This window comes from Aotus nancymaae, unplaced genomic scaffold (genome assembly GCF_030222135.1).
Source record: "Aotus nancymaae isolate 86718 unplaced genomic scaffold, 86718_ANA_hifiasm-v0.15.2.pri h1tg000090l, whole genome shotgun sequence".
Taxonomy (NCBI): domain Eukaryota; kingdom Metazoa; phylum Chordata; class Mammalia; order Primates; family Aotidae; genus Aotus; species Aotus nancymaae.
The window spans coordinates 735,172-751,940 of record NW_026988505.1 but is presented as its reverse complement, the minus strand read 5'-3'; the positions used below and the strand labels follow the sequence as shown (position 1 = coordinate 751,940).

Sequence of the window (16,769 nt, the reverse complement as noted above, 5' to 3'; positions counted from 1 at the left end):
GAGAGCAGGATCAAGCTGAAGTCCATGCTGAGTCTCTGGGTCTGAGACTCGGAGGGCCTTCTGTACAGAATGAGTCTCATCCCATCTGTGTCATGGCACCAAAACTCTGAAAGACAAATTCATCGGACAATTAAGATCATTCTGTGTTCAGACTGTTGTCATGGGAGGACTTTCATTAATGAGGAATGTCTCAAAGAAAAGGAAGGAGCTTGGAGTTTTGGAGAGGCAGATAAACAAGGGAGTTATGAGCAAGTCATGGGGGAATCCTGAAGGGGATGCAGTGGGCTTTTCTGAGTCAATGGGGAGGAAGGTGGTGTGTCTTACCTTGGACCATAGGAGCGGGGTGGCCCTTTGCATTCACCATTTCTCATAATATAAAAGGCTGAGGAGAAGTCTTAATTAAGCCTGAATATTCTAGGAACATAGGGCTCAGGTATAGTTTCAATTTGTCATTGAAAATTACTTTTGTTCTCCCAGGCGTTCCAGGTGCCAGTTGAAACAGCTGCCCAGATTAAAAAAATAAAGAAAAAAGAAAAGAAAAAAAAAAAGAAAATTACTTTTGTAAAAAAATGGAATACATGTTATAGGACAGGTAAATCCAGGTCTCAGTTATAAAGAACTGTTTAGTTTTTCAGCACTTAATATGTTGATCCTAATACATGTTAGTTTGTGTTTTTGGACTTTTCCAGTAATGTTAAACAAGGTTTACTGATTCTCTTTAGGTTCGTGCATGATGACTGTTTCACGCTATAGATTGTACTTGGAGTGTGGGAGTGGGGTCAGGTTACCTTCACTAAAGAGAATACAGTGACCAAACTTTCTTAGCTTCTTTATGACCATCAGTGAAATGTGAGGCAAAGCAACAGTCACATAGATAAGTGACTATCTTAAGAATTGGCTCGTACCCCTGTGTAATTGCATACTGTAAAGGTTATTTACAAAACTGCTCGTTTCAGTGTTTACTTGCAACGGAATTGTTCATCATGAAGGAAGGGAGTAGAGGTAAAGAGGAGAAGCGGTAAAGAGGGCAAAGTCACGGAGAAGAAGCCTGGTATTGTAGAAATCGCGGTCAGGGCAGCCTCCTTTTCTCCTTCCCCTGCACCTGATCCTAGAGATGGATAATTCTCACAAACGGGACCCTACTGGCTTTTTTTGGGTAGTTCCCCATAACCATTTCGGGCTGCTCACGTCACTGGGCCTATGTAGTTCTCACTCAAAGATGACATTAAAGAGCAAAATCAGGCTTCAAACAAAATCTTATCTGGTGATTAGAGAGAGACTTCCACATGAAGACCTTGTCTCTAGACCTAACCCAGGTGGTTCCACTTGTGGTGTCAGAAAGGGCTAAGAGCTAACAGTAGAATATTCTGCATGGCTGGCTAAAAAGACAGGGAAGCAGTCATCTGTTAGCTTATCTGTCACTCCTCTGTGTTCTTCCTTTGAACATCTTTGATTCATATTACTTCATTCTTCCTTCTCTACCTTCCTTAAATATGTAGTACACAAACCCCTTCATGTCTGTCACTTTCGTCAACCCTGGGGTCCTTTAAATGCCTTTTGTTCCTTCTCATTTACTTCACATTGACTTTTCAAGACATATTGGTTATACTACACAGTTAGTTCCATTTGAAGTATCTCATGCAAATTACAAAAGTGTATAAGTAATGTGAATTCATTTTCATTTGTATATATGTATATACATGCATATACACACACACACACCTCTATAGAGTGAACATTTGGCTGAATATATTACCAAATGGTTAAACAATAGTCATTTCTAGCTGGTGGAATTACAGGAAATTTGTATTTCTAATTACATATTTCTATAGCATTTAGATTTTTTTGCAATTCAACATGCATTTCTTACATTAGTTAAAAAAAATTAAATATTTTATTTAAAAAATTTTACAATTCCAGTTAATAGCCGATGTCAACACAACAAATAAGTTCCATTGTCCATGCCTCTGTGTGTGGGGGATTCACTTGACGGGTGCAGCAGAAGCACAAGCATTATTGTGCACATGTGTCTGAAATGAGAATGAGGTTGCCTAGCAGTCTTGAGAAGAGTGGCTGACAAGTCTACAAAAACCTCCTTCTTACCTTCCTCACTCTGAAGGCTGTAAAGATGTTGACACACCTGGAGGTCTGCTGGCTAACTGGTAGAACAGATTCCTGGAGGGAAATTTTTTTTTATTTTTTGCTCTTGTACCTCCTATCTGGAGGTACAAGATTATTTTGGATTGGTTTCGGGATAGTATCTGAGTTTCTATCTCTTGGGCGGTTTTTTCCAGGAATATAAAGTTTTTTTCTTTGATATATGGTTAAATGTTTATCTTTAAGTGATGTAACTTTTCAAAAAACTTATTAAAGTTTATTTCTGTGGGAAAAATATTTTTTCTGTTTTTGACTGTTTTTTGTTCCTTCTCGTTTGAAATCTCTAGCCAACAAGAACATTAGTCATGACAAGCATGCCATCTGAGTAAGTACTTGTTTTGATTTCTGTTCAATATAAAATGTTAACCTTTTCTCTCATATACTCTAATTCTGGGTGCCTTCAGGCAATGTGTCCATCCATCCTGTATCACCTTTACTTTATGTAATGAATATCTGAGTTAGAAGATCACTGAAAATTAAACGTGTACCAAATGTGAGCGATTTAGCCTTCAGAACTCTGGGGTTGTTTAGGCAGCATTAAGAAGTGTGTGCTCTTCTTGACGTTCTTTTGCTTGCTTGATACCAAATAGCTTCATGAATGTTCAAGAAGTGGACGATGTTGACCAAAACATTTCCCTTAAAGGTCTTAAAGCAATACTGCGGCAGAAAGCTTTCCACAGCTGTATTAAAGTTGCTGTCTATGCATTTTGTGGAAGGGTTAATAGCTTGTTGGCATGCTCTTATCATCTCCCTTCAACATTTAACACAACAAAGAACATCCAACAAAAATACAGTACTATATTCTTTGCAGCAGATTTCTGAATTCCTGTTTAAAGGGGAAAACCATGTTTTTGATATCAATCATAGGTTTTAAGGTTTTAAGACATCCATCAAAACACTGGAACATTTCAGTGAAAACCATGCTGCAGAGAGTGCACGTTTAGAACATTTTTGGTAGTGGGATCCTTTTCCTGCCTGTGGCTTAAAAATAGAAGGATTGATCATTCAAGCACCATGCATTATACAGTGAAAAAGGAGATCACTCAAAATTTTTGTAAATGTATTATAAAATACTTTGAATATTATAAATAGTGTAATACAGAAATGAATATTGAATATGCATGTAGTATTTTTCAAAGTTTATATTTTTCCAAAATAATAATAATAACTAGTTATTTTCTCATTCACGATTTTAAAATAAAACTTTTCATTTAGGCCATCTTGTTGTCTTACTCTTTTTTCTCCACATAGACTTCTTGTGATAGTTAAGAACAAGACCTGGACATTCTGATTTTACATGGATTATCTCTGCCTTGCAGAGACACTTGTTACTTATTGGCAAATCCAGCAAGTAGCTGCCAGCCTCAGGATGGAGTTCTTCTAGGAAGTGTCTAGTTTAGAGGCTTTTATTTTTTGCTTTTGTTTTTGTTTTCTTGTATCATTTTCCCTTTTTTTCCAAATTGTTTTTCATGATTCAGATATGCACAGATTCTCTGTTTGAAGTAGTGATGGGGCCCAGATCTTGACCCATGCATCTTTTCTACCCTAAGGTTCTCTAATAATTTAAAAGCATGACATAATTCGGCCCTTTCATTTTACAGATAAACAGGTCTTCATATGGACATACTTAAGATCACTAAAAATAAAACTAAGATGGCTGAGTGCATTGGTTCATGCCTATAATCCCAGCACTTTGTGGGGCCCAGGTGGGCATATTGCTTGAGCCCACGAGGACGAGACCAGTCTGGGCAACATAGCAAAACCTCGTCTCTCCAAAAAATTGCAAAAATTAGAAAAACGTGGTGGTGAATGCCTATAGTCCCAACTACTTGGGAGGATAAGGCAGGAGGATCGCTTGAGCCCAGGAGGTCAAGGATGCAGTGAGCCCTGATTGTGCCACTGCACTCCAGCCTGGGCAACAGAGCAAGACTTTGTCTCAAAACAATAAAATAAAACTAAGGAACACCATCATTTGGAAGGAAGAGTGTTAGAGACAGTCCATAAGCATAGGCAATAAGCTCCTCCCCTTTGTAATATAATTTTTGGAGAGGAGAGATGTTTATTTCTTAACTTATTGTGTATGTCACAGTGTGGCTTAGAAAGCCTTTCATTGGGGTTTTTAAAAATTTTTCTGGGAGCGAGAGAGAAGCAATGTCAGAACAAAGGGCATTAGAAAGGTTTTTATAAAAGGGAAGAAAGAACTGAGCTTTGTTTGGTAAGGAAGTTGGATGGAAATAATGTACTTTTTTGAAAGGATACTTTAAGTGTTAAGAGAATGACAGAGCAGGAGAGAAGCTCATGAGCTTTGTGACAAACAGGTCCTAGATTTGATCTGAGGATTTAATAAAAAGGATCTTTTTTCTCCCTCTTTGTAGAAAAACTATGTATTGATACTCAATAAATGTTACATTTTTAAAATAAGGTAAGTGAGGATCTTAGTTCTGAGCATGCACAGATAGGTTCAAATAGGCCTGAAAAGCAAATACTTGCCCTAGTGGGAAGAGTACTGGTCTGGTGTCAGGGTCCTGGTTTCTGAGGCTGGCTCTGTCCCTACCCGGCCCAGCCACTGTGGGAAGCCATTGACAACCTGTGGGCTTGTCTTCTCAGACATTAAAATAGAACTGAGATCTGAAGTTTATTTCCCCAAATTTCAAACCATTGATCGTAAATCAGTTAAGACATAGGCACTATAACCAAAATCAGTTTAAAATGTTGGCTTTCTAGTTTTATTATTACTAATATTCAGTGTAATCACCTTTATGTTCATGTGCAAACTCATTCATTTTGTTAATTTTTCCCCCTATTTGCTAGAAAGCAGAATGTCGTCATCCAGGTGGTGGATAAATTGAAAGGCTTTTCGATTGTGCCAGAAGTCTGTGAGACTACGACTCACGTGCTTTCCGGGAAGCCTCTTCGCACCCTGAACGTGCTGCTGGGAATTGTGCGTGGCTGCTGGATTCTCTCTTATGATTGGGTAAGCCCTGTTTGCGAACTGAATATTTTAAAATAAGGTATTTTGATAGAGCGGGTCACCCTGAGGTGCTGACACCAGCATTCAGGCAGGCATGCACCCTTGTGGATCTGCACGTTTTCCTGTGCGCCGGGAACACCCGTCTTCCCTCCTGTTGGTCTCCCTTGGGCTCCTATCCTTCAACCAGTGCCAAGTCCTGGGGCAACAGGAGGACAGGGAGGGTTGACAGCAGGAAGTGAGTAGCCTCCAAGATAAAGCAGAGGCAAGATTAGAAAGATGCTGAAAGAAACGCAAAGTACGTGTTCTCACAGTCAAAGAGCTTCCTCTATGTGTGACCAAGAAATACTGTGACCTGTGGTAGTGGTGGTTTGCAAAGCCAAAAGAATTCAGCGATTGTTTGTACAGATGGATTTACTTAGGATGAAACATGTTCTTTTAATCCCATTTAGATAGGTTTTATCCTGTGCATATCTATCTGTAACATTATTTGCCCTTATTTCTGTACATTAAAGATAGTTTTAAAAAATACATCATCATTTTCGTTAATCATAAAAATTGAAATGATCTGTTATTGGTTCTATTTTTCCTTTGATCCTCAACCTAAGGTTGCTCCGAAGCATTGCTTTCTGATGACAGTAGCATCATTTGTTACTTGTGTTGCCATTTGCATCTGTTGCTTCTGTCTTTCCTCTTCCTCTCCCAAGAATGTGTTATATTCATACTCATTCTGTGTTCATCTAAACCAGTAGAATTATAACATGCAAAAGCTACACATGTATTTTCAAGAATGGCCATGGTCTTTTTTCCGTGTTGTAACTGAGGTTTAAGAGATTGGTGCTTTCAGTTGTGAAGTAGAAAAGGTTGAAATTCCAAAAGTAAGTGCTATTTATTTGTACTGGTGGAAGTTGGGGATCACCCTGCCTAATTATATACTAGTGCTGCTTTATGTTTATTTGGATGAAAGACAGTAGTCCCCCACCTCATCCAGGGATTTGCTTTCTGTAGTTTCAGGTACCACAGTCTGAAAATATTAAATGAGAAATCCCAGAAATGAACAATTTATAAGTCTTTAAATGCATGCTTTTCTGAGTAGCATGAAGAAATCTCAGTTCATCCTGATTCATTCTGCCTGGGATGTGAATCATCCTTTAAGCATAAGAGTATTGATGCTGATAGCTTTGATATGCCAAAGAGAAGCTCCAAGATGCTTTCTTTAAGTGAAAAGGTGAACATTGTCAACTTAATAAGGAAAGAAAAATGGTATGCTGACGTAGCTAAGATCTATGGAAAAAATGACTCTTGGACTCATGAAATTGTGAAGAAAGAAAAAAATGTGCATAATATATGTAGGGTTCAGAACTATCCATAGTTTCAGGCATCCCTCAGCAGGTCATGTACTGTAGCCCCTTTGGAGAGGATGGACTACTGTCTTTCATAACTCTAGCATCAGTGAATGGGCTCTGTGTTTTATTTATCTCCAATTCAAAATGTCTCTGTATCTTCATCTGACTCCTGTTCCTTCCCTCAGGTTTCAGAGGAAAAAATGTTCTTATAATGACATGTATCTGTACAGGCTTCTTTACCCAACTTATTCTTCTGGGACTTTGAGCAGTCCATACAGGTCAGATGTGAGGATTTTACTGCATTTGCTGTTGACATGCATAGAGACCCTGGTGCCCTGCATGTCTCTCTGCTCAGTGTCCTGCCAGTACTCTCTGACTAATCAGATATAGAAACAGAACTGGGTGAAAATTTAAGTTATTGTATCTCTTCTGGGATTACCTGATATGAGAAAAGTGGGCCTTAAAATGCACTAATAAACTTCTGATCTTCAGTCTAGACTCCTTGCCCGAAGGGAAGAACCTGGGGCACTCAGACACATAAGTGAATGAAGGAGGTATAAGGTAATTAGACAAAAAAAGTAATAAAAGGCCTGTAAGTTAGAAAGGAAGAAATGAAGCTATCTCTATTTATAAACCACACAATTTTCTATGTAGTCAGTCACAAGAAATCTACAAAACAGCAATTAGAGCTGCCAACTGAGTTGAGCAAGTCATCAGAATGCAAGGATTCCATTGAGGCTTCAGTATAAAGCTAATAAAATAAATGCAGGATCTGTATGCTGAAAACTACAAAATGCTGATTTTAAAGATCAAAGAACTAAGTATATTGAAAGACATACAATGTTCATGGATTGGGAGACACAGTACAGTGAACGTATCACTCCTCCCCAAAATGCTCTATAGATTTAACACATTTCCAATCAAAATCTCAGCAGAATCTTTCAAGATATAGACAAGCTGGTTCTAAAATTTATATGGAGATGTTAAGGAGCCAGAATAGCCAAAACAACTTAGAAAGAAAAGAACAAGGAGGAGAACTGGCACTACCTGGTTTTGGGGCATCCTTTCAAGCTGTGGTCATCCAGTAGTGTGGTATTGGTAGACACACAAAACAGATAGAGAATCCAGAAATCACCCCCAAAAATATATCCCATAGATTTTGACAAAGCATGAGGCAATTCAGTGGAGAAATTCAGTCTTTTCAACAAATGATGCTGGAGCAGTTGGACACACACAAGTAAGAAAAGGAACCTTTCCACCACTTTGGGTGGATCACCTGAGGTCAGGTATTTGAGACCAGCCTGACCAACATGGTGAAACCCCGTCTCTACCAAAAATACAAAAACTAGCTGGGTGTGGTGGCACCTGCTTGTAACCCCAGTTACTCAGGAGGCTGAGTGAGGCACGAGAATCACTTGAACTGGTAAGGCGGAGGTTGCAGTGAGTCAGTTCCATGCCACTGCACTCCAGCCTCGGTGACAGAGAGACACTCTGTCTCAAAAGAAGAAAATTTAAAAAAGGAATCTCATTCTATACCTTACACAGGCCACAAAAATTACCTCCAAATGGAGCATAGACTAAATGTAAAGGTGTAAAAATTCTATAAGTAGGCCGGGCGCGGTGGCTTAAGCCTGTAATCCCAGCACTTTGGGAGGCTGAGGCGGGTGGATCACAAGGTCAAGAGATCGAGACCATCCTGGTCAACATGGTGAAACCCCGTCTCTACTAATACAAAAAATTAGCTGGGCATGGTGGTGCATGCCTGTAATCCCAGCTACTCAGGAGGCTGAGGCAGGAGAATTGCCTGAACCCAGGAGGCGGAGGTTGCAGTGAGCTGAGATTGCGCCATTGCATGCCAGCCTCGGTAATGAGCGAAACTCCGTCTCAAAAAACAAAAAACAAACAAACAAACAAACAAAATTCTATAAGTAAACATAAAAGAAAAATAGTCTTGGTATAGGGAAAGAGTTCTTAGGTACATGAAAGGCATGATCAATAACAGAAAACCTTGATAAATTAGATTTCATCAAAATTGAAAGCATTTGCTCTGTGAAAGATATTATGAAAAGATCAGGAGAAAACATTTGCAAATCTTATAATGACAAAAGATTTATGTCTAGAACATATAAAGAACTCTCAAAACTGAACAATAAGAAAACAACAGCCCAAACAAAAATTGGCAAAGAAAAGATTTGAATAGACATTTTACTGAGGACATGCAAATGTCAAATAAGCTCCTGAAAAGATGTTCATCATTATTGCTCACTTCAGAAATATAGTGGGATCCACTACATATCCATTAGAATGGCTAAAATAAAAAATAACAGTCACACTCTAGCACGGAGCCAGGGCAGCTGAACAGCTGCTGGTGTGAGTGGGAAGTGGTCCAGCCACGCTGAGAAAGTTTGGCAGTTTCACAGAAAGCTAAATGTCCACTCAGCAGTCCCACTCCCAGATATTTGCCCCAGAGAATTGAAAGCTTGTGTTCACACAGAGTCTGTATGTGAATGTTTGTAGCAGTCTTACTTATCATCACCTAGGCCTGGAAACAGCACAGCTGTCCCTCCAGTGGGTGAATGGATCAACCAGCTGGACCATCCATACTGTGGAGTACAACTCAGGAATCTAAAGGAATGGTGATCCATGCAGCGGCTTGCATGACTGTCAAGGGCGTCATGCCAAGTTGAATAGGTGGTCTCAGAAAGTCATATACTGTGTAAGGCCATTTCTTTATCATTCTGGACAAGGTAACACTGTAGGAAGGGAAGGAGAACAGATGAGTGGTTGCCATGCATTAAGGTGGGAGTGGCGCCTGCCTCTGCAAAGCAATAGCAGCTGTCACATCTTTGGGGCATTGGAATTGTGCTGTGTTCTGATAGTGGCAGTGGTTACAGAATCTATGCACGTGTTTAAAACGCAGAGAACTGTACACACATGCACACACGAGTAAATTTTATTGTTTATAAATTTAAATTAAAAAGTATATCTAATGTGCTTTCTAAATGGAGATGTTTGAGTGCTGCTGGTAGGGCCTGGCTAGTGCCTTGCTTTCAGAACCAGGTTTCCTTCTGCCTGCTGAACAGCTTACGGGCTCCTGTACTGCTGCCTCTACCCCTGTACTTCCTATCAGCAGTGAAGCTTCATCCCAGATGGAGTCTTGCTCTGTTGCCAGGCTGGAGTGCAGTGGCGTGATCTCGGCTCACTGCAACCTCTGCCTCCCAGGTTCAAGCGATTCTTCTGCCTCAGCCTCCTGGGTGGCTGGGACTACAGGCGCATACCACTGTGCCCAGCTATTTTTTTTATTTTTAGTAGAGACGCAGTTTCACCATGTTGCCCAGGATGGTCTTGGTCTCTTGACCTTGTGATCCACCAGCCTTGGCCTCCGAAAGTGCTGGGATTAGAGGCATGTGCCACTGCACCTAGCCAGCTCTTATAGCTTAAAGAAAATGAAAATAATTTTAAAAAGTAACTTTCCCTAAATTGCTCTTTGCCCTCTGCGCTACCTTTCTCCCCCTTGTTCATGGCAAGACGTCACACGTGTGTCCGTATTGCCCTTGCCTTACTGATGATGTCGCTATTTGTGAATGGTGTCTACTCTTGGGCAAAGGCCCAGGTGTCCTAAGGCTTAAGGTGAAATATCTGTGTGATTACAAAGTAACCACGATGGCTGTCAGATGCCCCCTCTCATTGGCACAACAGGAGTATTGATGTTCGTAGGTTGCTCCTGACTCGCACCCTCAAAAAGTTTAGAAACAAGCTGAGTCACTTTCTCTGTTCATCTCAGTCTCAAAAAGATAAAGATGACTGTTGCTTCTTTCATGTCCCCCCTCCTTTAACTTTTAAATAAATTCAGTAGCACAAACATAAGAAATGTGAGAGGGAATAGTTGCCACCACTGTTGACAAAGCCATTCTATGTAATTTTTAAAGCATAGCACCCAATTTAATATTTATCTACATCTTGTCTATAACTTCAGGCATAAACTTCACAGTTCCACTTTCTTTTAGGGTCAAGATTTGGAGTATCCATATCATATATTATTCATATGATATACATTGACTTTGTGTAAAACGAATCTCTGTCTCTCTCTCTCTCTCTCTCTCTCTCTCTCTCGCGGTCTCTCTCTCCTCCTCCTTCTTCTAACCCTGTCTCCAATGCAATTGGGGGATTCTTAAAATATTCTCTTTGGCTAGCGATATAAACTTGCCTCCAAGAAAAACATTACTGAGCATGTTTTGATTTCAGGGTTTGTGTGGTATTCTCTGGAAATTTCTTGTAAAGGAGAGTTGTAGCAGTTCTTCAGAATTAGATGGTTGTATGTGGCCCAGCTAGTCATATCAAAAACTGTGGTGATTTTATAACAAAATGCAGTTTGAATTTTGGCTTTTTTTTTTGAGAAGTTTACTGGCAATTTTTCCATGTTTACAGCAGTTCACACCTCCCATGTTAGCTCTACTGTTTTCAGGAAAGAGAATAATTTATGTTTTTCCTCCTTCATGACTGAATTGTCTGGCAGATACATGGAAATAGAAAACCGTGCCAGGAGTTGCCGAGCTTCCTATTTATGGGAGACAGGAAGTAACACAACAGAAAAATAAAGAAATTAATTTGACCACAGTGTCCCTCTAGACTCACGTTGTTTTGTGTCATTCAAGCATAGCGCAGTTTGAACTTTTAAATACTCTTTCTCCCACTCTAACTTAATTCGGTGTTTCCTGCATTTTCCTGTGACTTTTCCACAATTCTCCTTTCCCTCGAAGCCTTGTTGTGGCTGCTAAAAGACAAGCAGAGTGTCCTGTGCTCCAGTCTTCCCCTTTTTCAGCTACCACTCCGTGTCACTCTGTCCAGCGCCATGAGGAATAATTCAGCCTCTATTCAGATTTTAAGATGTTGATTCTGAACAGCTTATGAAAAGGATCTGATAATAGAGATTTAAAGCTAATTCACTTGTAAATACAAGTGTAGAATTTAAAAGCTAAATCAGCTTTACAACAAAATGTGAAGGCCATTAACTATCAACCAATAATCTGTGTTTTCTTAATTAGAAATAATGTCATCATGAGTCTATTTTCTTGAGATAATGTGATCCACATTGAACTTAGCAAGCAGTGAGTCAGATGAGACATGTTTTTATTGGTGGTGACCATAGACTCAATGAAGTATTAGATAACACGTGCAGTTCACTCAGTTCATACCTCTCATTTTACATTAAAGAAATGCTGAGTCGCTCTCCTAAAATTATAACTCATGGTAGAACCTCGGTTTTCCACTGGTGTTAGTACGTCACCCTGCATTGCCAAGTCTATTCAAAAGGAATCATCCTGAGAAACCATTCTTTTTCACCTTAAGTTGGCAGATTAACTTCACAACTCACGTTCAGAGTAATTTTCAAGCAGATTGTCCTTGGTGTGTCACATTGACACCGAGTTTCTGAGCGTTCCCTTCAGTTCTCTCTGGCAGACATTTATTGCCCACCATTGCAAGCTGGCCAGGATCTCAGGCCTGGGTTTCTGAACTTTCACAGCTTGATTTCAAAGTCCTTTTTATCCTGCCACAGATGATACCTTGGCAACGGACTTTATACTTCACAGAGTATCTTCCCATGCGCTGTCTCACTGGTTTCTGACAGAACATTTTTGCAGCTGAGGACCTTGCAAAATAATAAACCGTGAGTTTAGTGATGGAGACTCTGGGCAAAAATAGCTTATCTGACTTGAATGTAGATCTTAAAAACAGGTCTCTGTCAAGGCATTGTTTTAAGGCCGTGTCTATGAACAGTTATCTCCAGGACATCTAATTTATACATTTTCCTGATTAATGGTTTCTGGTTTTGCCCAGACATAGAACCCACCAAGTTTCCCCTCTGCTTTCACTGAGGTGTTTCCTGCACAGTGCCCGAGCTCATTCTCTGCAGAGGCTCCTGCAGGCTGCGGCGCGTGGTCACTGGGAACAGGGGAGGCAGGCACTGCGGTCTGGGTCCGCCATCCCCCGTCTGTTGCTCCTGGCAAGTCCCCAGTGTTCACATTTCCCAGGTTGCAGCCGCCGTGCTTCCCAGGACCATAATCTCCTGATTGATGACAGATACTGAAAAGTGATTCATCTTGAAAATTCAGAGCTTTGGTGCTTCCCTCCAGGAGGACATTGGAAAAGATGTGGACAAGACTGTGGGTGCTAAGAATGACAGATGGTGGAGATTGAAAGAATCAGAGTGATTTTTTTTTTAGTATGAGAAGACTGTGGAGTCACCCTGAGATGCAACCACAGACTTTATTAGAAATAAAGTTTGATCATCATTTTCTATTGTTAATATTTTTCTTTAATGTTCTAAAGGTGCTAGACAGAATCTACTTAATGTACCTGGCATGGAAAAGCCAGTGCCTGGGTCCTAAGGCTGCACTTTGCAAGAAAGAGGAATACCTGAGGCACAGGGAGTAAGGAGGACAGGTGGTGGAGAAGGCTTTAGGGACCCGACATGGCTGTATAGATCGTGACAAGGGATGTGGAAGCCTCAGGAGTATTTTAACCACAGAGTGGCAGCTTTTGTCTGTCCTGCCTCTCAGCAAAGAGTGGATTGCAGGGAGGTAGGAACAGGGTGAGTGGCAGGAGGCAACTAAGATCATCTGGTGAAGAAATGACTGCCTACGGCTGTGTCTGGAAGAGGGGTTGTTAGGTGGGGAGGCAGAGCAGGTTGGCATGCTTCCTAGGAAGGTCTAGTGGAATTCCTAACATGAGGTGTGTGGGAATGGAGAGGTCAAGAAGACTCCCACCTACATTTTTTTGCTGGGGCAACTAAGTGTAGATAATGGTGCCATTTGCTGAGTTAGGGAATTCTGGGGGAGAAAATTGTGTGCAGGGTTTGGGGTACAATACAAAATTGATGTAGGCATATTGAGTCTGAGATTCCTACTAGACATTTAAATAGAGATATCACATATCAGATTACAGATATGTACATATGTTGCGAGGAAAGATTGGGGCTGTAACTATTCACTCCAGCCATGGTACCTGGAAGGGAGTGTAGAATAAAGAAAAAAGTGAGTTTAGGCTTGAGCTCTGGGCTGTGCCGCCATGCAGAAGTCAGGGAGGAGAAGGAGGAGGCAAGGGGAGCCAGGAAGAGCCAGCTGGCAACCTGGAGGAGACACCAGGGGAACGTGGCATCAGTCAGAAGGGGGACTTTTTCAAGAAGGAAGGATGCTGAGTGCTGCTGGAAGGTGAATAGGAGGAGACAGAAGCCACTGTTCAATTTCATCAGGTGAATGTTGTCGGATACCTTGAGAAAAAGTGGGTTGAATCCAGTGACTAAAAGAGTTGAAGAGTCAATGGTACCTAAAGCGGTGGAAGCAACAGTGTAGAGTTATTCCTGGATGTATTTCTGCGGCTACATCCGAGAGATTGGTTGGCAGCGGACAGGGCACTATGAAGTGTGACGTGAGCCTTCTCGTGTTGCCAGCGGCAACACAGATTATCCTCCTGGTGCTTGGCGATGTGGTTGCATTATGGTGAGTTGAGTGTGGTCTTGGGAAGCATCTGAATCTGTTGGCTGAGTTACCAGGGAAAATAAAGTAAACTAAGATTATATATATTAGTGAAAACGTTGCCGTATTTGGCAAATACTTTAAATGGATAAGGCTGAAAACCAGCAAGTTGAGAGGGTACTTGTTGCCACCCATCCTTTTCCAAATTATGGCCTTCAGGGATCACACTTTGTCTTTACTTTTCTACGAACTTAGATCAACCGTGAAGTAGCACAGGTCTTCCCTGTAGACCTCGGATCTCCTACCTTTGCTTTATGACTGAGAACTCTTGAACCTCAACTTGGTCCATGCTGAACTGCAGCACAAATTGCAAGCTTTGGCCATACATAAAGGTGGAAGCTTTGCATGTTCCACCAGGCATCTGAAGTTTCACATTTGTTTCTGACATTGCAATCAGGCAGTTCTCACAGTAAATACTAAATAACAGCACAGAATATCTTAACTTCAGGTATTCATTGGAAAATTCAACCATGGTTTGATTTTATCTGTAACTTCGAAAGCTGTCTTCAGCTGTCCATCATTTAGGTATCATTTAGATGTCCCTCAGGGACTTTGGAGGCATTGTTAACTATCTATTCTTTCCAGATTTTTTTTTTTTTTTTGAGACAGAGTCTTGCCCCGTCACCCAGGCGGGAGGGCAATGGCACAATCTCGGCTCACTGCAACCTCCGCCTCCCAGGTTCAAGCAATTCTCTTGCCTCAGTTTTCCGAGTAGCTGGGATTACAGGTGCACACCACGACACCTGGCTAATTTTATTGTATCTTTAGTAGAGACAGGGCTTCACCATGTTGGCCAGGCTGGTCTCAAACTCCTGAGCTCGTGATCCACCCACCTCGGCCTCCCAAAGTGCTGGGATTGCAGGCATGAGCCACCACGCCTGGCCATTTTTGTATTTTTTAGTGAGACGGGGTTTCACCATGTAGGTCAGGCTGGTCTCGAACTCCTGACCTTGTGATCCACCCGTCTTGGCCTCCCAAAGTACTGAGATTACAGGCGTGAGCCACCATGCCCGGCCTCTTTTCAAGGCTTCTAAACTCTATCCCCAGGTTAAAATAGATTGCCAAGGAATGTCATTACTTCTGTTACAGTCTCTGTTTAAGTACCCTCTGTGAATTTGGTTTTAGGGACAGTGTTAGCTTTTGAAGAGACCTGATGTAACAAATACTAGATTTTAGAAAATTGTTGTACTTCTATTTCAAAGCTATAATTGGCAACGTGGTACAGTTTGCTACCTGATACTTTTAATGTATGATGCACCTAATGCATTTCTCCTAAAATTCATTTCCACTGAATTTAATAGAAATTCCAAATGAAATGAATTTCATAGGAAAATTTCATGCAGAAAATTTGTTAGGCTTTCCTTAACCAGAGAATGAGAAATATGTATGACAGTTTTGTCAGCTAAAGTAACAGCTTGCCATAGTTTCGTAATAGATCTATTTTTTAGTTCTTTTTCATGGGTTCTTGTTTCTGAAAGAAAGTTTCTCTGCCAGATTTTTTTTTTTTTTTTTTTTTAAGATATACTTTCTCTCTTTCGCCAGGCTGGAGTGCAGTGGTGTGATTTCAGTTCACTACAACCTCCACCTCCTGGATTCAAGTAATTTTCCTGCCTCAGCCTCATGAGTAGCTGGGATTACAGGCACGCATCTCCACGGGGTTTCACCATTTTGGCCAGGATGGCCTTGATCTCCTGACCTCCTGATCCGCCCCCCTCAGCCTCCCAAAGTGCTGGGATTACAGGCGTGAGCCACTGCATCCAGCCTCTCTGCCAGAATATTAAAGTTCTACCTAACAATAATTTAACAAGCATTGTATATATTATTACTATATTAATAATTAGTAATTATTTAATATAAAATTATTAATAATTATTATCAATTATTGATTGACAAGTAACTAATTTTAATTGATTAATGATTGTTAAATTATTATTGTTAAATTATTGTACTCTTGGGCAGTACAGAGACTGCATATTTAGCTTTGATGTGTAAATGCCATTGTCTGCTTCCTGGTTAGTGGCTCTAGGGAGGCTCTGGCAGAGTCAGGTGCTTTTGTTCTTAACGTGGCCCCGCTCTTCTTCCATAGATTGCACACGATTTGTTGTGCCACACATGTGTTGGTCTGTTTTCACACCACTGTGAAGAAATACCCAAGCCTGGGAAACCTGTAAAGAAAAGAGGTTTCATTGGCTCACAGTTCTGCAGACTATACAGGAAGCACGGTGGCTTCTGGGCAGGCCTCAGGAAACTTTCAGTCATGGCAGAAAGCGAAGCAGGCCCATCTTCCATGGTCGGAGCAGGAGGAAAGGGCGGGGCATTGCTACACACTTTTAACAACCAGACCTCACGAGAACTCAGTCACTGTGCAGTACCAGGGTGGGATGGTGCTGAAGCATTCATGAGAACTCTGCCCCCAGGATCCAGTCACCTTCCACTGGGCCTCACCTTCAACCTGGGGATTACAATTCAACCTGCGATTTGGATGAGGACACAGATTCAAACCCTATCTATCAACACACCACTGGATAGTTCCCTAAAGGCATCAGAGACACATCTCCACTGAATGTTATGCAATTTCTCTTTTTTTTTTTTTTTTTTTTTGAGCCAGACTCTCGCTCTGTCACCCAGACTGGAGTGTAGTGGCACAATCTTGACTCACTGCAACCTCTGCCTCCTGGGTTCCAGCGATTCTCCTGCCTCAGCCTCCCGAATATCTGGGAGTAGATGGGATTTTAAGTGCATGCTGCCACTCCTGGCTAGTTT

At 41.1% G+C, this 16,769-nt stretch overlaps 1 protein-coding gene across 2 annotated transcripts in view; it reads left to right on the top strand.

Moving 5' to 3' along the window:
* The window catches only part of MCPH1 (microcephalin 1), a 245,463-nt gene that overhangs the window by 73,058 nt on the left and 155,636 nt on the right, over nt 1–16,769 (top strand). For both annotated transcript variants that reach the window (XM_021667159.2, XM_064369790.1), the window contains exons 10-11: nt 2,445–2,482; nt 4,969–5,131. In XM_021667159.2, the coding sequence (XP_021522834.2) occupies nt 2,445–2,482; nt 4,969–5,131 (201 nt within the window). The remainder of the gene's footprint in view (nt 1–2,444; nt 2,483–4,968; nt 5,132–16,769) is intronic.